We start from the raw sequence: 24,009 nt of genomic DNA, 5'->3' as shown, positions 1-24,009 counted from the left end.
ACACACACCCAGAGCAGTGGGCAGCCATGCTAACAGCGCCCGGGGAGCAGTTGGGAGTTTGGCGCCTCGCTCAAGGGCACCTCAGCCCAAGGCCGTCCCATATTAACCTAACCGCATGTCTTTGGACTGTGGGGGAAACCGGAGCACCCGGAGGAAACCCACGCAGACACGCGGAGAACATGCAAACTCCGCACAGAAAGGCCCTCGCCGGCTGCAAACCCAGAACCTTCTTGCTGTGAGGCGACCGTGCTAACCACTACACCACCTGCTGTGGAAAACCTTCAAACTGGCAGCTTGGAGCTGGTGGGGCTTGAACCCATAACCCAGTTTCAAATTCAATGAATTAAACAACGACACCATTGATGGTTAACATCCCAACACTCATGTTCTCGCACTTATCAACAGCCGTTCCTTCACCACCCTCTTTTTTTCTCTCTTAAAATTAATAAAACACATCCTGTCATGTTACTGAGGAACCACAAAGAGTCCTGAAGATGCCGAAAGTCGTACAACTTTCCCTCTGACTGAAAGCACTGACGGTGGAGACTCCTCCCCGAGTTTTAAATGATCAGTGTCACAGATCAGCGCGCACACAGGGTTTTTAAACCCGTTTATGCTTCGCGTCAACTGTAGAAGTCTGTATGAATGACCTGTTCCTATAAAACAACAACAACGTATTAATATGAAAAGAACGAGTGCGTTCGTGTAAACCTACGATCTGGAGCTGGACTGCTGTCAGAGCTGCCATGAGAGAAAACTAATCGACACTTCCTGACCAATCAGAAATGAGAATGAGAGTTTAAATGTCACAGCGATAAGGCTGGCGAGGGTTTGTATAACAGAGTTAATTCCTGTGAAATTTAATCGATACATAAAAAAAAACAAGTTCACACATCTTGCTTTCATCTTTTATTTCCTTGTGTTCTCTCTCTCTCACACACACACCTCTTCCGTCCTCTTGAAATGTTCTGTATGACTGCATGGATGGATGATTGGATCAAAAATTAAGACAAACAGGTTTTTAAAAGTGAGATCAGTCAGGCTTGATATGAAAGAAATGCAGAAAACAGACAAACGATCAAGATGTTTCACCAAGACTTCAAATAAATAATAAAACTGATCACTTTATAATTGTGTTATTATAAATCTCCAACAGCTGAGAGAGCTCGTGCACAGGGCTTCATGCACTGAACAAATAGATCTTAACATTACAAAAAATAAAAAATAAATCACACAGGGTTCCGAAAATTACTGAAGCCGAGAGAGACCCTTCATATAATCCTTTTTTTTATTCACCTTGTTATCCCGAGATAATGACATAATTAATTCAGGATCTCGAGAAAACAACACAACTAATTCGAGATCTCGAGAAAACAAAACCGTTATTTCGAGATCTTGAGAAAACAAAACAATTATTCCATGATCTCAAGAAAACAAAACAATTATTCCATGATCTCGAGAAAACAAAATTATTTCCTGATCTCGAGTAAACAGCTGAGAAATGGTTCATTCAGGAGCGCCAAGAGACTTGTGATATGCTGACTTTGGGGCTATTTCTCATTCTGTATAGACGCAACTTTGGTCATTAGAATGTCTGGAATAATCGATCACCTAATAAGGCGAGATCACGGAATAATTGTCTTGTTTTCTCAAGATCACGGAATAATTGTTTTGTTTTCTCGAGATCTCGAATTAGTTGTGTTGTTTTCTCGACATCCTGAATTAATTATGTCGTTATCTCGGGATAACAAGGTGAATGAAAAAAGATTATATGAAGGGCCTCTCTCGGCTTCCGTAGAAAATTAAATTATTTCATACTTTTTTTTTGACAAACAGAACAGCGTTCGCTTCGAATTCATCAGGTGACAAACCTGACGCACGAGAGGCTTCTGCTGATCAGTGGTTCAGATCAGGATCAACCAGGGCTTTCGTGTGAATTTCACACTTCACTCATTGCACATGAACTCAGTGACATTTTCTCTTTCATTTTCAGGATCTGCATTCAAGCGTTTATTCAGACTATAGATGAGTGGGAAAAAAAACAAACTGAAATTTGTCATTTATCCCAACAAGCTGTTTGTGGTGTTCAGTTACAACCAAAAATGATCAAAACTTTTAGATTAATATCTTAACAGCGGAGAAAAATAAATCAGTTCAGTTCAGTTCTTCTTTCTGGATGTGATATGAACATCCCATAATAACTCTGATCCTAATTCTAATTGAAAACGAATCCTTTTATCCTGTAGGTTTTATACCCAGCTTTAAACCTCTGATTAAAGATTTGGAACTCACAGGGTTCACCTCAAGTTATTATGACTGCACAAACATTAATACAGAGATTTTCTTTCCTTGCTTCTCGGGGGATGAAAACTTTTGCACTTGGCTACATATTCCTCGTGTCTGGGCCTGGGATTAGTTTTTGGCGGGTTTTTTGGGAGATCAGGAGGACGTCATGGTCATCACCACCCACTATTTTCACACATTTTGGAAACATTTTTTTCTTGCGATGTTCTGTCTGTGTTTGATTTGACTGAATTAATTACCGGCTTTTACTCAAAGCTCTCAGTCAAAGTTGTTCGTATGTACTTGAAAAAAAATATTTTTTTTTTTAAAATATCAGCCTTTTTCAGCATTGTTTCCACGTGAATACTTTCTCTCTGTCCATATATGGAGCGCTTCCTGTCTCCTGTGCAGACCACAACACACTTTCCTGCTGTCGCGGAACCTGAAACAGGATGTTAAATGTACCAATCATGTGATTTGACGCCTGATCGCATTCACACACGGTTCACTTTAGTTAATTTATCTGAGTGAGAGAGAAAGAAAGAAAACAGCTTTCAGGTTTCGAACAAAATGTTCAGAACGAGCTCGGGGTCTTGAAAACGTGATAAAAAGCACCTTTAATTTAACACGATGAATTATTTTGATTATCTTCCTTTGTGAAAGATAATATTTATCATGAATGTAAAACAGGAACGTGCCTCGCCTCTTTCCTTCGGGGAACTCTTGCTCTGTGAATCCTGATCCTGGTTGGAAATCCACTGAGCTCTCTGCGATCATCATGTGAAGCTCCGTAAAACGTGCGATTTATGACAACAACAGTTCTGTGTGTTGGAAATCCCTGATTTTCACCTGCTTACACCCTCGACCATCTGTTACATTCGTGTTTTCATCATGCGGATCTAAAAACAACACTGTGTTGATGGGTGTGATCATGTCAGATTAAATTAAAAGTCAGAAATGACTTCTCGAGCGATGATCGACAGCACCGTCGATGTGCATTAAAAGTATCACTTAAAACTTCACAAAAACAAACATTTAAAAAAAAAACAAACGGACGAGTACTTTGTGTGAAACGCGGCTCGACGTGTGCAGGACGAGCGCCCTTTGACTTTCCTTCTCCGGAACAGGCAGACGTAAAAATTATTAAAAAACACGAGCAAACTATCGGATGTTTTATACACAGCAGCGTAATTACAGGCATGAAGTTCAGCAGAGGGATCGCTTTCAGAGGAGAGCGGGATAAAGATGATGCATATATTAATCATGAGTGTATATTATGTACAGATATTACACACGGCCTGGACACTGGAAAGGGCCGAGATGGGTTCTGCGTAAAAATCGGCAGCGCCGAGGTTCAGGTGTCGGGCTGGTAAGACGGAAAGTGTTCTGTCGTCCTTCACCTGGAGGATGGAGATAAAACAGGAAATGTTCTTGGGTTATTGAGATGAAATGCTCTGAAGCTTATGATTAAATCTAAACTATGGGTTCAAGGGATACACAAACACTTTTCAACATCATCTCCATTTACTCTCTGCGTGTGTGTGTGTGTGTGTGTGTGTGTGTGTGTGAGACTTGAAGGACAGAAAGCCTGTTGACTTCAAAATCTCTGTGGTGCTTTTGGAAATGGATTGCCTTTTTGAAAGGAAAGAATCTCTGGTTCGTTGTGTGGCTCTGATGGCGTACGGACACGACAAAATCTTCAGCAAAGTGGAAAACAACCAGCACTTTATTTCTTTACTTCTGACTCAATTAAGTCCAGAATAAATCACGCCATGTCATGCTGTTCCAAGAAAATAATCAATGACAGGGTGATGATGATGGAGTCACTACTGCCGCCACCGTGAAGTGGATTATTTTCCTGACCGCACGTCCTAAAATATTTTATTCCTCAAACCAATTCCACGTCACTTTTTTAAGGGTTGTTTTACAATCAGGGGACAAAGTTTGTGTCACAGGGGTCCAAAATTCAAACTGATTCAAACTGGTTCTTGTACCAGTTTTTAAGTGAAGGACAAGTTAAAGAACAGATTTCAGGTCATTTTTTGACGTGTGTGTATGGTAGTTTTGTGTAATCTGCTAAAGATAAAGAAGATTAAGTGCAGCTTTAAGCAGGGCTGGGAGAAACAAATGAAGTGATTCTCGGAGAGGACTTTTTTTTTTGACAATTCAGAATCCGCTACTTCCATAGTGCTTTTAAATATAAGGCTGTAAGCTTTGTGTTAGTTGTCTCTAATATTTACAACCCCGATTCCAAAAAAGTTGGGACAAAGTACAAATTGTACATAAAAACGGAATGCAATGATGTGGAAGTTTCAAAATTCCATATTTTATTCAGAATAGAACATAGATGACAGATCAAATGTTTAAACTGAGAAAATGTATAATTTAAAGAGAAAAATTAGGTGATTTTAAATTTCATGACAACAACACATCTCAAAAAAGTTGGGACAAGGCCATGTTTCCCACTGTGAGACATCCCCTTTTCTCTTTACAACAGTCTGTAAACGTCTGGGGACTGAGGAGACAAGTTGCTCAAGTTTAGGGAGAGGAATGTTAACCCATTCTTGTCTAATGTAGGATTCGAGTTGCTCAACTGTCTTAGGTCTTTTTTGTTGTCTCTTCCGTTTTATGATGCGCCAAATGTTTTCTATGGGTGAAAGATCTGGACTGCAGGCTGGCCAGTTCAGTACCCGGACCCTTCTTCTACGCAGCCATGATGCTGTAATTGATGCAGTATGTGGTTTGGCATTGTCATGTTCGAAAATGCAAGGTCTTCCCTGAAAGAGACGTCGTCTGGATGGGAGCATATGTTGCTCTAGAACCTGGATATACCTTTCAGCATTGATGGTGTCTTTCCAGATGTGTAAGCTGCCCATGCCACACGCACTAATGTAACCCCATACCATCAGAGATGCAGGCTTCTGAACTGAGCGCCGATAACAACTCGGGTCGTCCTTCTCCTCTTTAGTCCGAATGACACGGCGTCCCTGATTTCCATAAAGAACTTCACATTTTGATTCGTCTGACCACAGAACAGTTTTCCACTTTGCCACAGTCCATTTTAAATGAGCCTTGGCCCAGAGAAGACGTCTGCGCTTCTGGATCGTGTTTAGATACGGCTTCTTCTTTGAACTATAGAGTTTTAGCTGGCAACGGCGGATGGCACGGTGAATTGTGTTCACAGATAATGTTCTCTGGAAATATTCCTGAGCCCATTTTGTGATTTCCAATACAGAAGCATGCCTGTATGTGATGCAGTGCCGTCTAAGGGCCCGAAGATCACGGGCACCCAGTATGGTTTTCCGGCCTTGACCCTTACGCACAGAGATTCTTCCAGATTCTCTGAATCTTTTGATGATATTATGCACTGTAGATGATGATATGTTCAAACTCTTTGCAATTTTACACTGTCGAACTCCTTTCTGATATTGCTCCACTATTTGTCGGCGCAGAATTAGGGGGATTGGTGATCCTCTTCCCATCTTTACTTCTGAGAGCCGCTGCCACTCCAAGATGCTCTTTTTATACCCAGTCATGTTAATGACCTATTGCCAATTGAACTAATGAGTTGCAGTTTGGTCCTCCAGCTGTTCCTTTTTTGTACCTTTAACTTTTCCAGCCTCTTATTGCCCCTGTCCCAACTTTTTTGAGATGTGTTGCTGTCATGAAATTTCAAATGAGCCAGTATTTGGCATGAAATTTCAAAATGTCTCACTTTCGACATTTGATATGTTGTCTATGTTCTATTGTGAATACAATATCAGTTTTTGAGATTTGTAAATTATTGCATTCCGTTTTTATTTACAATTTGTTCTTTGTCCCAACTTTTTTGGAATCGGGGTTGTATGTCCCAATATCTTGACCACATTTTAGGATGAAAATAATCATTTTAGATATGTTATTTTATATTGAAAAGTTAGCTGTCTCGGAGAGGACATTTTTTTTGACACAATTCCATACTAATTTGATCAAAATAGTCTGAAAATTTACTGGCATTCAACATTAAAACTTAACGATGTTTCCAATGATATGGAACCAAATATGTGTTTTATGGTATAAAGACTGATTTAAGTGCATCCCTTTTGGAGCTACCTGTGGTCAAAAAAGCACTTTTTCTAAATGACACGAGTAATTTTGCTAAATATGACATATATTGCCACACATTCAACAAAAATAACGTTATCACCAATTTTTTTTTGCATGGTAAATAGAGCTATCACAGGGCTACAATAAACAACCAAGTTTATTTAGTCAAGCCTTTTGATATTGAAGATAATAAATGTTAAATGTGATTTTTAGCTTGCGTACCCTGATTGTAAAACAACCCTTAAATCTGTTGACAGCCCATTTCATTGTGGATTACCATCAACGGAACAAATTATCACCCGGGTTCGAGGAGCTCGATACAGCCGACATGAATTTTATTTTTTTCTTCCCAGATTAGCCCAAGACGAGTCTCTGCGTATGATCCGTTATGATAGAAACCACAGAACGAGCACATTTAAGAAAGCGGATCGACACCTTTCGACCAGCCATCATCCAGAATCCGTCAGCACTGTTGAGAAAAACATTTCACTTCAGTCAGACTTTCTCTCGGATGTGTGTCATGCACGTTTTCACTGCCGAAGTTCTGAATGAATGTTTTTATTTTCAACACGTGTCAACTGAATCCATGATAACAGAGTCAAAAGGGAGTTTCGGATTTTTCCCCCTCAGTGCAGCGAAACGTGTTGAACTTTTCATCTGTAATATAATCACACACACAGCGACAGTAAAGACAGCTGAGGTTGAAAAATAGCGCTTTTTCACGCTGCGTTAAAGCGAGTGTCTCACATGGTTCTGCTGTACTCGATGCCGCTCTTGGACGAGATGCTGGACCATGGTAGGAAGCTGCGCAGGAGACTCTGTGCTTGCCGGTAAATCCTCTGTGGAATGGAACACGGGCTCAAGCTGGCCAGCGCTGATCCGATATGATGAAGATAATCAGTGAGGAGAACGTTAAGGAGAACCAAACAAACCTGGATGAAAAGTTCAAAGAGCTTCCAGCTTAAAGCGTGGATTCGGTTTAAAGTCAGAACACGATGGAATATTTCACAATGTGCCTTCTGGAAACTTCCAACGAGATGCGATGAATAACGTGAAACAACTGGGGTTGAAATAATATCAGGATTGGACTTAATTCTCTCAATATACTACCAATAATAAGATATTAATTACATTCAATTAGGTTTTGCATTATTATTATTATTATTATTATTATTATTATTATCATCATCATTAACAAGAGTGCTCTGAGAGCACAATATCCTCCACTGGCAACTATGCCATAACCCTGGCAACTGAATTGAACACAATTACAATATGCGTATTACCGACAGATAAAGAATCCTGCCAAGTTTTGTGAAATTCCTCCAAAAATCGTGAGAAGAGTTGATTTCAGAAGGCGAGTACCCTTCCTGGGATGGACAGACGGAAATCGCCACAACATAATCCCTCTTCGGGCCTTTCGGCCGGCAGGGGATAAAAACTTTTTGCCAAATTACATGAAATTCCTCCAAAAACTGAGGGAAGTAGATTTCAGAAAGCAAGCACACCTTGATGAAATTGCCAAAGTACAAGTTTGTTAATAATCAAGGGCGTAACTCTGGTAAAATTTGCCCAAACTAAACGAAATTTCAATCTGCGTATAACTGTCATATAACAAAGCCTTCTGCCAAGTTTGGTGAAATTCCTCCACAAACTGTGAGAGGAGTTGATTTCAGAAGAACGTACACCCTCATGAAATTGTCAAAGTACAAGTTATTTAATCAAGGGTCAAAACTGGTAAAATTTTCACAAACGAAATTAAATCGCAGTCTGCGTATTACCGTCATATAACAAGGCCTTTTGCCAAGCTTCGAGAAATTCGTCCAAAAATTGAGAGAGGAGTTGATTTCAGAAAGAAAACACACCTTCAGGAAATTGTCAAAGGACAAGGTTGCGAAAGGAGAACTGAAGGCAAATTTTTTATCATCAAAATTCTATTTATCTCATTTTATTCAATATCGGAATGCATTTTTGATCGCTATTTTGTCGCTGCTATAGCAAGTTATGAGTGTTTGAAATATGCTCTGTAATATATCAGTCCATATGTCAAAGCGATGGCCGTAAACAAGATTCGTCGAGACCTGTGTGAGACATCGTCGGACGGAAGTAAAACGTACAGCAGAAATCAAAGTGACCAACATCTGTCAACGTCATTAAAAGCCGCGCGCGCGCTCTTTCGAATGCTGACGTAATCAAGCCGGAAGTTTTGTTTGTTTTGATAGCAATCAGGAAAGTTTGAAAAAAGTAGGCAGTAATTGTCATTTAAACTCGTTTTTGTGCAATAATTCGTTTGGAAAACAGTTTTCAAAATGGCGGCGCTGACACCTGGCTGACACTTTTTCACGTTTTGAAGTCTCACACAAGTCTCGTGAAGATCGCGCGGATAAGCGACGCCTGCCGTGGACCAAACGACCTAAATTCAACACGGCTAAAATCCGAATAGGCCGATATAACAGTATAATATTGAATTGCAATTAGTTGCCAATACGAGTCACGATATAAGGTTACTAAAAGTGAAAACGTAATTGAATAACACGTTAATTAAGAAATAAAGCAAGTTTAAAAATGACTTCAGTTCTCCTTTACAGTGGTGCTTGAAAGTTTGTGAACCCTTTAGAATTTTCTATATTTCTGCATAAATATGACCTAAAACATCATCAGATTTTAACACAAGTCCTAAAAGTAGATAAAGAGAACCCAGTTAAACAAATGAGACAAAAATATTATACTTGGTCATTTATTTATTGAGGAAAATGATCCAATATTACATATCTGTGAGTGGCAAAAGTATGTGACCCTTTGCTTTCAGTATCTGGTGTGACCCCCTTGTGCAGCAATAACTGCAACTAAACGTTTGCGGTAACTGTTGATCAGTCCTGCACACCGGCTTGGAGGAATTTTAGCCCGTTCCTCCGTACAGAACAGCTTCAACTCTGGGATGTTGGTGGGTTTCCTCACATGAACTGCTCGCTTCAGGTCCTTCCACAACATTTCCATTGGATTAAGGTCAGGACTTTGACTTGGTCATTCCAAAACATTCACTTTATTCTTCTTTAACCATTCTTTGGTAGAACAACTTGTGTGCTTAGGGTCGTTGTCTTGCTGCATGACCCACCTTCTCTTGAGATTCAGTTCATGGACAGATGTCCTGACATTTTCCTTTAGAATTCGCTGGTATCATTCAGAATTCATTGTTCCATCAATGATGGCAAGCCGTCCTGGCCCAGATGCAGCAAAATAGGCCCAAAACCATGATACTACCACCACCATGTTTCACAGATGGGATAAGGTTCTTATGCTGGAATGCAGTGTTTTCCTTTCTCCAAACATAACGCTTCTCATTTAAACCAAAAAGTTCTATTTTGGTCTCATCCATCCACAAAACATTTTTCCAATAGCCTTCTGGCTTGTCCAGGTGAGTTTTAGCAAACTGCAGACGAGCAGCAATGTTGTTTTTGGAGAGCAGTGGCTTTCTCCTTGCAACCCTGCCATGCACACCATTGTTGTTCAGTGTTCTCCTGATGGTGGACTCATGAACATTAACATTAGCCAATGTGAGAGAGGCCTTCAGTTGCTTAGAAGTTGCACTGGGGTCCTTTGCGACTTTGCCAACTATTGCATGCCTTGCTCTTGGAATGATCTTTGTTGGTGGACCACTCCTGGGGAGGGTAATGATGGTCTTGAATTTCCTCCATTTGTACACAATATGTCTGACTGTGGATTGGTGGAGTCCAAACTCTTTAGAGATGGTTTTGTAACCTTTTCCAGCCTGATGAGCATCAACAACGCTTTTTCTGAGGTCCTCAGAAATCTCCTTTGTTCGTGCCATGATACACTTCCACAAACATGTGTTGTGAAGATCAGACTTTGATAGATCCCTGTTCTTTAAATAAAACAGGGTGCCCACTCACACCTGATTGTCATCCCATTGATTGAAAACACCTGACTCTAATTTCACCTTCGAATTAACTGCTAATCCTAGAGGTTCACATACTTTTGCCACTCACAGATATGTAATATTGGATCATTTTCCTCAATAAATAAATGACCAAGTATCATATTTTTGTCTCATTTGTTTAACTGGGTTCTCTTTATCTACTTTTAGGACTTGTGTGAAAATCTGATGATGTTTGAGGTCATATTTATGCAGAAATATAGAAAACTCTAAAGGGTTCACAAACTTTCAAGCACCACTGTAAATCAAGGGCCACAACTCTGGTAAAATGCGACCGAATTGAACAAAATAACAATAGGAGTATTACCGACATAAAACAAGGCCTTTTGCCAAGTTTGGTGAAATTCCTCTAAAAACTGTGAGAGGAGTTGATGTCAGAAGGAAAACACACTCTCATGAAATTGTCAAATTATAATTTTGTTAATCAAGGGCTGTAACTCTGGCAAAATGTGACCGAATTTAACGAAATTACAATATGCATATTACCGACATATAACAAGGAATCCTGCCAAGTTTCGTTAAATTCCTTGAAAAATTGAGAGAGGAGTTGATTTCAAAAGGTGAGTACCCCTCCACGGACAGACGGACGGAAATCGGCACGACATAATCCCCCTTCGGGCCTTTTGGCCCGCGGGGTATAAAAACTAACTGAAAGCAGCTGATCAACTTAAACCGCAACGTTCACACTTGGAGAATTTTTTTCTCCCTGCTTTTCAGTTTTCCGTCATCAATTTTCGCTGAAATGACAAACGTACCGGTGAACGTGAAACATGATTGTTTTGCTGGATGTTTCTTCGCCAGCTTATTTTTACATCCTGAAGGAGTGTCATCATTTTGCCCACGCCTACCATCAAAGATCAACCAATCAGGACGAGAAGGCTTTTCTATTCACCTGTCAATTAAAAAAGCTAAGCGTCTGACGCTAGTGTTCAGAGCTTCAACACAAACAGGTGCGCATTTGGGGCGTGGCTTTGTTGGTAACGTGAAAGAGACGAGCTGCTTGTGGTGAGAGTTCGAATTTCAAAAACAGCCATCATCAGCTGCTTCTATGTTTATTCCTCCATGATATTTCACTATTCAGCATTTTGTCCATGCTAAGAAGAATGAAGATGAAACTGAGGACACATTGCACAGCACCTGCTTCTCACACACACAAAAGGATATAAGATGGTCCAAGGCGGATGTCCGCCGTTGATGTACAGGACGTAGGTGAAGCCGTCCTTCAGCACCCCTCGGATGGAGTAATAATAGGGCAAATAGTGATGCTGTTTAAAGTCTCTGTTCTCGTAGAAGTGGATGGCTGTGAGGTTGGTGGTGAGCACGTGCAGGTAAATGGCCTTGCAGTGGTCCTGCGCCGTCGTGGAGATGTGCTCCTTCAGACTGTCCAGCAACAGGGAACCTTCACGGTGTGAGCATCGGGGAATTCAGAGATAAAAAGGTCAAAGGCATGAAAATTAATTCTCAAACTCTCAAAACTTCAACACAGGTGGGAGAAAAGCATCTCAAAACAGACGTCTCGCTGCAAGGTGGAAAAAAAAAACCCACACTGTTGCACAAAACAAGTGAACAGAAATACTTTTGTTTTGTAATTCTCTGAGGTTTGACTTCAGAGGTTTTTCCTGCAGCAGAAATTTCCCTCAAGTTATTTCTGTCTTGTTAAAATAATGAAATAACCAGCACGACCGAAAAGCCCGGTGACACCATTCAAGCCCGGTGACGCTGTTTCCGCTTTGGGCCGGGTCCTGTTTTGAAGATGTGCAATGAAAAACGGGTTTTGAACTCACAGACTGGTACCAAAATTCAAAAAAGTGCTTATTTAAGGAGTTAAAGGCATTTTTGAGACAAAGTCGGCAAACAGTCTTATTTTGTCAATTTGGGTGTGCCAAATTCAAATCTGCAATATGCCGAGCTCTATCTGACCTCTGTTGACCTCTAGAGGTCATTGAACTTTGGGCCTGTAAACGTCTCAGCTGAACCCAGTTTCTCAGCTTTCTAAGGAATGAAATGTACTAAAATGATTAATGCAGTTAGCAAATGGCCTTGTTTGTTAAATGTTTGGGTGCTGAATTCATTTTTCATTTGTAAAACGACATATGACCTCTGATAACCTCAAGGTCATTAAACTTGGCCTATAGGCCTATGCATTTAACGGCATTTTTAAACTGACTTTACTCCCCCAAAAAGAATATGAACAGGAAAAAAAACAAACAGAAAGGAACAAATACAACATTAAATGCCAGTCCATGTACATGTGACTTACTTTTCACAATGAGAATGCCTCGGCGATCACCTTACATAACATTGCATTACATTTAGCGGTTATTGTTTATACAAAGCTACTGAAAAAAGGACAGATTCAGCAGCATACAAAATGTGGGGGCATACAGGGTATACAGGTTAATCAGGGTTAGTGTATATGAGAGTTTTTTTTGTTGTTGTTTGTTTTGTTTTAAACGGGGTAAAGCCTTTACAAAAAACAAACAACAAAGAAAAAAAACTCTCATATATACTAACCCTGATTAACCTGTATACCCTGTATGCCCCCACATTTTGTATGCTGCTGAATCTGTCCTTTTTTCAGTAGCTTTGTATAAACAATAACCGCTAAATGTAATGCAAGGTGATCGCCTAGGCCAGGGGTGTCAAACCTGATCCATAAAGGGCCTTGTGGCTGCAGGTTTTCATTCCAGCCATGCAGCAGCACACCTGACTTGGCTCATTCAATCAACTGAACTGTCTTCACACAGTCAAATACTTGCAGCCACACCCACCCTTGATTAAAGGGTGGGTGTGTCAGTTGATTGAATAAGCCAAATCAGGGTGCTGCTGCATGGCTGGAATGAAAACCTGCAGCCACACGGCCCTTTATGGATCAGGTTTGACACCCCTGGCCTAGGCATTCTCATTGTGAAAAGTAAGTCACATGTACATGGACTGGCATTTAATGTTGTATTTGTTCCTTTCTATTTGTTTTTTGTCTGTTCATATTCTTTTTGGGGGAGTAAAGTCAGTTTAAAAATGCCGTTAAATGCATAGGCCTATAGAGATCTTGCAGTCACGTGACCGGAAAGTACACAGACGCCATCTTGTCGGGCAACAACACAGCTGAATACTGCTGCACTCTTGTACAGAATGGATCAATTTCAACCGACGGACTACACGGCTCATTTTTCTAACGCACAGATAATTAGATATATGTCTAAAATAAACGGTCTACAGATTTGTGACCCTTATGGCTTACCGGACGGAGTTTTCACGACCACGACATAAAAAAAACAGAGAGCCATCATAGAATACCTTTATGATACATCCACAATTGTAACAAAAACATATATGTTTGTGTGGATTTACATATAAAAGGCATATATATTTTAAACTGTAAAATATAATTTAAAACTACAAACATTACATGAAGCATACAAAGACGGTGTAATTCATCATACACATTATCTGTAAAAACCATGCACAATGTTCACTTCATACATACTAGATTTTCATAAATTTGTATGAGGATAATGCAAAAAGCGCCACTTTCAGGAGTAAATCATACATGGCATATATATTTATTTATAAGTCCTTATAAGGATTGATCCTTATATTTATAAGGATTTACTACTAAGACAGTGGTAAATTCTTATCAGTTCTTTACTGTTTTTTTTCGTACCACACCGCTAAAGACCCAATCCACCCCCCCGCCCCAACCCTCTTTTCTCAGGCTCCCACTTGCCGGAATTTTTTTATTAGAGCAAGTCATAAACTTATGCTGCAAATAACCACATGGATATACTGAAATAAATACATGACGAACCTGAGATGAAATGGTCACTGCACAGGCGCCAGTGATCGCTCCTTCCAGTCGGTACCCATGCCTTGTTCTTGTTGTTTGGATCAGCCCGGCCGATAGCAGCAATCCATTTTGCGCGCCTGTCAGGGTCCCGTGGCAGCCTATGAAACTTTCTTCCTGTTTTCTGACCTCTCCTGTTGTGGCATTTATATGCCATGCAAGTATCCGGCATTGTGGCACGGTAATTTTTGAATATTTCGGCAAAAAAAAAATGAAAGTCAGCGTCGGAAAGGCGGCGGAAATATGGCGCTTGACCGCCAAGATGGCGTTTGTCTACAATCTGGAGCGGATGTGACGTCACATGCAAGTGCTCCATAGGCCAAGTTTAATGACCTTGAGGTTATCAGAGGTCATATGTCGTTTTACAAATGAAAAATGAATTCAGCACCCAAGCATTTAACAAACAAGGCCATTTGCTAACTTCATTAATCATTTTAGTACATTTAATTCCTTAGAAAGCTGAGAAACTGGGTTCAGCTGAGACGTTTACAGGCCCAAAGTTCAATGACCTCTAGAGGTCAACAGAGGTCAGATAGAGCTCGGCATATTGCAGATTTGAATTCGGCACACCAAAATTGACAAAATAAGACTGTTTGCCGACTTTGTCTCAAAAATGCCTTTGGGTGTCACAATTCTGGATTTTGGTACCAGTCTATCAGGACCTGCTGATCTGAGACTTCATGTGTTGAATGATCTAACTGAAATAAATAAATAAATAAATATCACAGCTTTAAATCAAATCAGCGTCACATTTAGCGTGAGATCGTGCTCAAGCATTCTTCATTAACCTTCATGACACGTTTGATTTTTTTTTTCTTTTTTGGGTGTGGTCTCATCTTTCAGGGGTGGGGTTCAGAGGATGACAGCGCTACGTTGTGAGGCACGTGTTTCTTTTTCCTCTTACCTATTCCATGTTTGCGAAATTCCTTCACCACTCCTAAACTCAGAATGTACGCGACCTGAGTGTCAACAGGAAAGCTGGAGGCCAGAATGTCTCCATCCTGACAGGAAACAGCAGGAGAGAAACAATCAGGAAGATTTTCAACTCCACAAGGAAAAACACTGACAACTTTTATCATTCAAATAAAATTTTCTCTCAGTCTTTCTCCAGCTTCACTGCACTGTCTGTGATAGCAGACGTGTCTCGCCCTGAAGTCAGACAAGGACACGCCGAGTGTGTAGTCTCATTACCCAAGTGCTATTAAAAGACTCTCCACATCTCTGTGCTCCATTTAAATTAGAGAATTTAAATGAACGAGAACCGTTTCCGCTTTGGGCCGGGTCCTGTTTTTAAGATGTGCAATGAAAAACGGGTTTTGAACGCACAGGTATTTACATCCTGTACACACCGTACCATCTTCGCTCAGTGTCTCAAACCCCCAGCGTCATTTTCAAGGTGGAGGTTTTCATGTTTCCAAGTGCTCTTAGACTTTGATTAAAATAGATATTTCTAGTTGGCTAATCTTAGGCTTCTTGAATCATCTGAGACTGCATTTTTATGTTCAAATTATTCATCGCATGATTTCATCAAAAATGTGCAGGAGTAAGAAGATTTGTGTGTCACATTTTTATCTCCTCCTGCTGTAACGCTGAAATGATGGAAATCTCCAGGTCGAAACCTGAGCTCCAACTGGAATCACTGACTCGACTGATTCACTGAATCAAAGAGGAGCGATTCTCTGTTCTGATTCAAACACTGATCTGCTGAACGAGACGGGAGCGAAGATCAGTTTTCACCTCAAGATTCAAGCACCGATTCACTGAAAGGGACAGAATCAAATCTTGGTTTTGAACAAAAGATCCTCTTGATCAAATGACTCCCTGATTTTGACACTGATTCACCGAATGAGAGCGGAGCAAATTTCTCACTTGACCAAACAAGTCACCAATTCAAACACGGATCTGCTGAACAAAAGAAGAGTGAATCTCAGTCTTGACTGAAAGATTCACCGATTCAAACACTGACCGAATGATGAAGAGACGTGTGAATCAACCGATTCCAAAATTGACTCGCTGAATGAAAGGTGTGAGGCTATTTCTTGACAAAAGGTTCACTGATTCACGGAACGAGCGATTAGTTTAACTGAGCCTTGACTGAAACATTCTCCGATTCAAACACTTCATCTGCTGAAAAACTGAGAAATGGATCTTGCACTGGACCAAATGATTCACTGAGTCAAATTCTGTTTCCGTGAACAAAAGAGGAGCAAATATCAAAGTTGACTGGAATTATTCAGAGACTCAAACACCGATATCCTTGTGATTGAGGAGAAGCATTGTCGCTCATCTCTCGGGAAGTGAATCACGATTTTAATGAGTCAGGCTCTGAATCAGTGAATCACTTTTGGTGCATTCAGGGATTCTCGTTCTGGTCTCGATTAAAATAACTGATTGATTAACACAGCGATTCAAACATTCTCAGTCTTGGATCAGATGTATTTATCTCAGCACCTACTGCTTCACATGCAACTTACAGAGTGTACATATTTTCAATGCAGCACGAGTCGGTCAATTAAGACTCGTCAGTGCTTTCGTTACAAACCGCTGCTTTAATGCGAGAGCTCAAAACGTGCTTAGACAAAAACGAAAGCTTCCCGACCTCTTTGTGCACTTTTGTTCTGCCCTTTATTTCAGCCACGATCATCCCCACGATGCCACCTTTGAAAGTCGCGGCCAGGGAAAAGAACTTCTTGTTCGACGTGATGTCATGATACCACGAGTCGGGATACCTGAGGAGGTGCAGCAGAGACGCTGTTCAGTAGAAATCCTGGAAAGTTGGAGATCTGGTGACATAAATAAATAAGATAAGCTGAGTGCATACTTACTCGATGGGGAACCAATCACCACACAGCACTTTAACACTGTCTATGTCATCTTGGCACAGGAGGCGGAGTTTGACTTCGCTGAGCGCAGTGGGCGGCACCACGTCAGTCATTCACACCTAAAGACAAACATCGTTTCAGACACGTGTTCTACCGTGCTGTTATCAGGACACACTGATTTGATCAACTGAGAACTCTCACTATGTGTCAAATGTACCCGACTCTGAAAAACACCTTTCACACGATCAGGGTGCAAACCTCAGGCTTCCAGAGAAAACGGAACAAACTACACGACAAACCGTGCTGCGACACGAAAATAAGGCAATGGAGGGCGTTCCCCCAGAACAATTATAATATTTATCTGTGAACTGAATTTCACACATTTTAAAGGTTTATAGCAAGATTTAATGTTGCGGGACATCTGAAAGACAGGTTACTTCCTGTTCTCACTGACATCACGGCCAGGATAAACAGTCATTCCTTCACCAGAACCACAAGACAGAAGAGCAGCTTCTTTCCCCGTGCCATCAGCGTCATAAATATCTCACCTGAACCATCCTTGCCATGACACTATCGTACCACTTGTGCACTCCTGTTTGCACGACCTCACTGCACTCTGACTGTCATGGAGATTTTTAGCAAATTGTCTGTTGATGGTGTCCTGTTTATATTAATGATAGCACACGCATTTATCATGTATACTGTATACTAGTGCATCTCAAAAAATTAGAATACCATGAAAAAGTTCCCTTTTTTCATAATTTAATTCAAAAAGGTAAACTTTCATATATTCTATATTCATTACATGTAAAGTGAAATATTTAAAGCCTTTTTTGTTTTAAGCCTCGGTCACCACCAGCCGTACGTGCTCCTACGGCCGGTCTACGTGCAAAAAACGCAAGAAACGCACGGCAGGCGCGCATGTGACGTGCTGATTTTTGAGCCGTAGCCTGGCCGCAGAGGTTCTTTGTCATGTCAAACAAACTCTACGGGCGCTTACGTTTTTTTCAGGTTGCAAGACAAACTTACGGCCAACGTGCGTCTTTCTCCATGAACAAAAAAAACGCAGCGATTTGGGAAACGCCAAAAAATCGTACGTCCGGTTGTGACCTAGGCTTTAATTCTGATGATTATGGCTTATAGCTCATGAAAATCAGAAATCCAGTATCTCAAATTATTAGAATATTCCCTAAGATCAATTAAAAAAAGGTTTTACAATACAGAAATGTCCAACTTCTGAAAAGTATATTCATTTATACACTCGATACTTGGTTGGGGCTCCTTTACCATGAATTACTGTATCAATGCGGTGTGGCATGGAGGTGATCAGTCTGTGGCACTGCTGAGGTGTTATTGAAGCCCAGGTTGCTTTGATAGTGGCCTTCAGCGTATCTGTATTTTTGGGTCGGGTGTTTCTCATCTTCCTCTTGACAATACCCCGTAGATTCTCTCTGGGGTTCAGGTCAGGCAAGTTGGCTGGCCAATCAAACAGTAATATCATGGTCAGCAAACCATTTGGTAGTAGTTTTGGCACTGTGGGTAGGTGCTAAGTCCTGCTGGAAAAGGAAATCAGCATCTCCAAAAAGCTCGTCAGCAGATGGAAGCATGAAGTGCTCTAAAATCTCCTGGTAGATGGCTGTGTTGACTTTGGACTTGATAAAATACAGTGGACCAACACCAGCAGATGACATGGCACCCCAAATCATCACAGACTGCGAAAACTTCACACTGGGCTTCAAACACCTCGGATTCTGTGCCTCTCCACTCTTCCTCCAGACTCTAGAACCGTGATTTCCAAATTAAATGCAAAATGTACTTTCATCTGAAAAGAGGACTTTGGACCACTGAGCAACAGTCCATTTCTTTCTCTCCTTAGCCCAGATAAGACACTTCTGACTTTGGCCCAATCCCAATTCTAATTTCTACCCCTACCCCTCCCCCTTCCCCTTCCCCTTGAAACTGAGCTACAAGGGATAGGGCTTGAAATTCAACCCCTACGTATTGGGATAGCCCTTCAACGATCGCATACGTCATCGCGTACCTCCGTCAGCGTTTACGTTAGCAAAACGCGACCAAATGCGTCACTGGCTGCGACCAGCCGCTACAGTCAGAGCCAGAAATCTCTGCTGGCAGGGTGTGATTTGTTAACTAACACCACTGAATGGGATATCTTTGGCGCTTCATGCACCACATCCGACAGAATGAGGTGTCAGAACACTCATGTAAACAATAAAAGCGAGAATAACAGAACAAAACGTACGCAGTCAAGCAACCGAAAACAATACTCACTCCCAAAGCTTTTTAGCAGCAGCTTGGATTTCAGAAATCGCTGCTCATTCTCAGCTCGAAAGCGAATCAAGCGGCGTGTTTCCTCTGGATAACAACTTAAAACACGTAAATAATGGAGAAAATACATTTATGACAATCTTTCGCCGCGGGAACCGCCATCTTTCTGAAATCCGCATGAAATCTTGCTGAAATCCGCATGGCATTGTGGGAAATCACTCAAACCCCTTCGTTCGGAGTCAGCTCCAGGAAAATCTCCGTTTGGAGGGGTACAGAAGCCCTACCCCTTCCCCTACCCCTCCGCGTTAACTGGGATTGGGATACCCCTACCCCTTCACGTGAACGCGCAAAATGGAGGGGAAGGGCCAAGGGGTATGTCCAAGGGGTGAAATGGGATTCGGCCATTGTCTCTGGCTCAGGAGTAGCTTGATATTAGGAACGCAAAAGTCGTATCCCCTTTCTTGAAGATGTCTGTTCGTGATGGGTCTTGATACACTGACACCAGCCTCAGTCCACTCCTTGTGAAGCTCTCCCAAGTTCTTGAAGCAACTTTTCTCGACAATCCTCTCAAGACTGCGGCCATCCCTGTTGCTTGTGCACCTTTTCCAGCCACCCTTTTCAGCAATGACCTTTTGTGGCTTACCCTCCTTGTGGAGGGCATCAGTGATCATCTTCTGGACAACAGTCAAGTCAGCAGTCTTCCCCATGATTGTGGTTGTGTGTACTGAACTAGACCGAGAGATACACTGTGTTCATACTGTTTTACTCAAACTCGAAATGAAATATTCTAATATTTTGAGGGGTTTTTTTTTTTAGGTTTTTGTACTGTATGCCATACTGATAACATTTTCACTTTCTTAAATAACTGATGGAAAATATTGAACTTTTTCACAATATTCTAATTTTTTGAGATGCACTAGTATTATAGATGGTGTTTATTATTGATGAGATATATGGTATTTAGATTATAGATACATATTGTGTACTACATATTTAAGACATTGTGTATAATACACGTACTGTAGATTATGTACACTACCGTTCAAAAGTTTGGGGTCACCCAGACAATTTTGTGTTTTCCATGAAAAGTCACACTTTTATTTCCCACCATAAGTTGTAAAATGAATAGAAAATATAGTCAAGACATTTTTCTGGCCATTTTGAGCATTTAATCGACCCCACAAATGTGATGCTCCAGAAACTCAATCTGCTCAAAGGAAGGTCAGTTTTATAGCTTCTCTAAAGAGCTCAACTGTTTTCAGCTGTGCTAACATGATTGTACAAGGGTTTTCTAATCATCCATTAGCCTTCTGAGGCAATGAGCAAACACATTGTACCATTAGAACACTGGAGTGAGAGTTGCTGGAAATGGGCCTCTATACACCTATGGAGATATTGCACCAAAAACCAGACATTTGCAGCTAGAATAGTCATTTACCACATTAGCAATGTATAGAGTGGATTTCTGATTAGTTTAAAGTGATCTTCATTGAAGAGAACAGTGCTTTTCTTTCAAAAATAAGGACATTTCAAAGTGACCCCAAACTTTTGAACGGTAGTGTAGATAACAGTTATTGTCAAATGCAGATTTTTTATATCATGTAATATCTATATTGTCCATCATGCATACATGTAGACATTTTTCTTATATTACATACACATATATTCACTCTTTCTTTTCTGGATCGCCAGAGAGACACCAAGAGCCGGAACCAAATTCCTTGTGCGTGTCAACATACTCGACCAAAAAACATGATTCCAATTCCGATTCTGAAATACAGTCCGAATAACATGAAAATCAGGCATATCTTCTGACATTTCTATCAGCAACACTGTGGTCTATGACACAATATCAATTCATAGGGAAATTATTTGATGATACCACAGAATGTGCGATGATATTATTTATTTTCCCGTGATTGATACGTGACTGCCTTTATCCAGAATCCGAAGTTGTCCTAGCTTTCAGTCATGAATGATGACAACATCAAGAAGGCCTTTTTTTTTTTTTTTGGACTGAAGTAATCATCGTCCTCGCCTTTTACGCTATTGACACAATTAAAAGACGTCAATTACATCTTACACACCAGTTGGATGATTGTTGAATCGGTCCAGCTCATCAGATAGTTACACTCCGAATATTTACATATCCATAAGTGAACACAAAGAGACTTTGGTCCTGAGGGAAGATGTGGTTTGTGTGGCTACTGCTTCATCTAGAGGTGATAACCATGATGTCATCGTGCTGTAAGAACAATCGTGCACTGAGCATGCACATAAGCATTACAGTCGTGATCTCGCGTTATCATCGTGTTCTAAGTCTTTCAAGTGTGAATGTACCAACAGCAAAACTTCGTAACCAACCAGCACTTATCCTGATCGAGTTCGATTCCCTGTTCTATTTTTCGATAAACTTCAGAACCAATCATAGCTAGAAACAAAATAAGAAAAAACTCGTTATAACTTGGTAGTGTCGGAAGACAATCGGCAGATAAAAAGACAAACGAAATTCACCTCGTAGTTCGCCGAGGCTACTGATTCGATATCAAGTAAGTGGTGTTTATTTTAAGAAAATTTATCTTTTGATTATCAACAGCTTTTGTTTGGTTCTTCTGAAAGGTTTTGTCAGTCATTTTTTTTTTTTGAGCTTTCTGGCAGATATTTCGGCTCAGACAATTCATGAACAAGTGCTTTCTTACTGTTTTGAAAATAGATCTAGTTCACAGCACTGTGTTTTGAACAAAGCCCTGATGCTGCTCACAGCTTGGTGATGCTTGCAAGAGATGAGGAGAGTATAATCGATAACATGTATAGATTCAATATTTACTGTCCGGACAGGGGATCAGAAAACTATTTTATTTATAAGCAGTAGCCACATGGACCCATAGGAAACCTTTTTTTTTTTTTCCTTGGACGGGGCGGCACGGTGGTGTAGTGGTTAGCGCTGTTGCCTCACAGCAAGAAGGTCCGGGTTCGAGCCCCGTGGCCGGCGAGGGCCTTTCTGTGCGGAGTTTGCATGTTCTCCCCGTGTCCGCGTGGGTTTCCTCCGGGTGCTCCGGTTTCCCCCACAGTCCAAAGACATGCAGGTTAGGTTAACTGGTGACTCTAAATTGAGCGTAGGTGTGAATGTGAGTGTGAATGGTTGTCTGTGTCTATGTGTCAGCCCTGTGATGACCTGGCGACTTGTCCAGGGTGAACCCCGCCTTTCGCCCGTAGTCAGCTGGGATAGGCTCCAGCTCGCCTGCGACCCTGTAGAACAGGATAAAGCGGCTACAGATAATGAGATGAGACGAGTGTTCAGGACCAACTTTTAAATGCTTGATGAATACCGTCATCCAATGCACTCATGACAAGTTTCAGAAATCTCAAACAGAAGCGAGACCGAAAGCTCAGCAATGTATTGAAAATAAAAACGAGGGATTAGATATTATTTTGGATTATTTTATAAAATTAAAGCTTGCATTTCTGAGACGACACATTAATTCACAACAAACGCATTTAACTGGACTGAGCATCAGATCAGATCCTAGTGACTGCCATCACCCACCCATGGCTCATTCTTACAAGTGTTTTAATCATAATTCCTGTGTTATAACCGCGTTATAACCTTCCAATCAACCCAATAACAACAGGCAGGACCGCTGCCAGAACCACCGACTGATCAGCATGAGAGATTAAAGCGCGACTGTCACAGCTCAGCTGCTTATTATTCATAAAAGCAGCTTTAAAAGTAAATTTAAATCTCCGGGAACTGACAAGATGCCTAATTAGCATTTATGTCATTTAAATGGCGAGCTAAAAAAAGACACCGAGCTAGCTCCCATTTTAGCCGCTATGTTTTTGTTTCACATTAAAATAAAGACTAAAACTTTTAAGTAAAATTAAACTCGGATGATGGACGTTCAATGTGTAAAAAATTACCTCATGACAACAAGTCGTTTGTTTAAATAAGAACAACCAGACTCGTCAACCGGGCTAGCAGGCTAACAGGCTAGCTAAACAAAAAGATGTTGTTGTTGTTGAGTTTTAAACCTGCCTTATTTGGCGGTCGGAAAAGCGGAAGTCTTGACGAATGATCGGTGTGGAATCCGCGGAAAATGTTCACAGCGGCGAACTCATGGCGGCCACAGTGAAACCCTTTGCACCCAGAACCGAGATGAGACATTCGGTTAGCGGCCTGGGCTTTACTCGGCTAGCGGCTTAGCAAGTTAGCTTCCGAGCCTCAGCAATCTCAGGCAACAGTTCCGGCCTCTTCCGGGGAAAAGAGCGTCGCGTGCGTTGATGACACTGTATTTGGCTCGGTCCAACATGGCGGCCAATCCCCTTCATAGGCGCCCTACATCAAACCATAAACTCCACGCGCCATTAAGTGCACTATATCTATCAGAGTGCGGGATTTAGGAGTGAACCAAAACCAATGCGATTGAGAATCTTTTTATTCATGGAATATTTATTACTAAACTGAGATCAAATTTTATATCTATATTTATATATAAATCTCAGGAAGCATTATTTTTCCTATATTATAAATTTTTATCTTACTAATACGTGTAGATGCGTGTACAAATGCTAATTAATTTAGTTTATAACAATATCAAATTTCATTAAAAAAAAAGATTAATTGTATTCATTATACTTCAATATACTTTCACTTGGATATGCGTTTAAGTCAAAGAAAAACGTACATTAGGATTCAGTACATCCTTTCCTGCTTATTATGCTTTTCTATCCGT

General features: G+C 40.8%; 1 protein-coding gene across 3 annotated transcripts; it reads right to left on the bottom strand.

The window, feature by feature from the left end:
• Positions 1–896: 896 nt before the first annotated feature.
• On the bottom strand, positions 897–23,542 carry nat15 (N-acetyltransferase 15 (GCN5-related, putative)). 3 transcript variants are annotated; one of them, XM_060901108.1, is made up of 7 exons: positions 23,313–23,542; positions 16,994–17,109; positions 16,768–16,897; positions 15,073–15,169; positions 11,489–11,723; positions 7,117–7,269; positions 897–3,683 (listed from the first exon to the last, which is right to left on the bottom strand). In XM_060901108.1, the coding sequence occupies exons 2-7, from the start codon at positions 17,101–17,103 to the stop codon at positions 3,680–3,682; spliced, it is 729 nt and encodes a 242-aa protein (XP_060757091.1). In that variant the 5' UTR covers positions 17,104–17,109; positions 23,313–23,542; the 3' UTR covers positions 897–3,679. The 3 variants fall into 3 exon arrangements, with proteins under 3 accessions (XP_060757091.1, XP_060757092.1, XP_060757093.1); XM_060901109.1 differs by lacking the exon at positions 23,313–23,542 and adding an exon at positions 21,364–21,603; XM_060901110.1 differs by lacking the exon at positions 897–3,683 and having other exon boundaries at positions 7,113–7,269.
• Between the last annotated feature and the right edge of the window lie 467 nt (positions 23,543–24,009).

The sequence above is a fragment of the Neoarius graeffei genome, chromosome 20, assembly GCF_027579695.1.
Source record: "Neoarius graeffei isolate fNeoGra1 chromosome 20, fNeoGra1.pri, whole genome shotgun sequence".
NCBI classification, from domain to species: domain Eukaryota; kingdom Metazoa; phylum Chordata; class Actinopteri; order Siluriformes; family Ariidae; genus Neoarius; species Neoarius graeffei.
Note: the sequence above shows the minus strand (reverse complement) of the source record. Positions and strands in the feature narration are given on the sequence as shown.

Coding starts and splice junctions, on each gene's coding strand:
- nat15 (XM_060901108.1), bottom strand. CDS start 17,103: ATGACTGACGTGGTGCCGCCCACTGCGCTCAGCGAAGTCAAACTCCGC. Junction 16,898..16,993: donor GGTGATTGGTTCCCCATCGA/GTAAGTATGCAC, acceptor GCACCTCCTCAG/GTATCCCGACTCGTGGTATC. Junction 15,170..16,767: donor GAACAAAAGTGCACAAAGAG/GTCGGGAAGCTT, acceptor GTTTCCTGTCAG/GATGGAGACATTCTGGCCTC.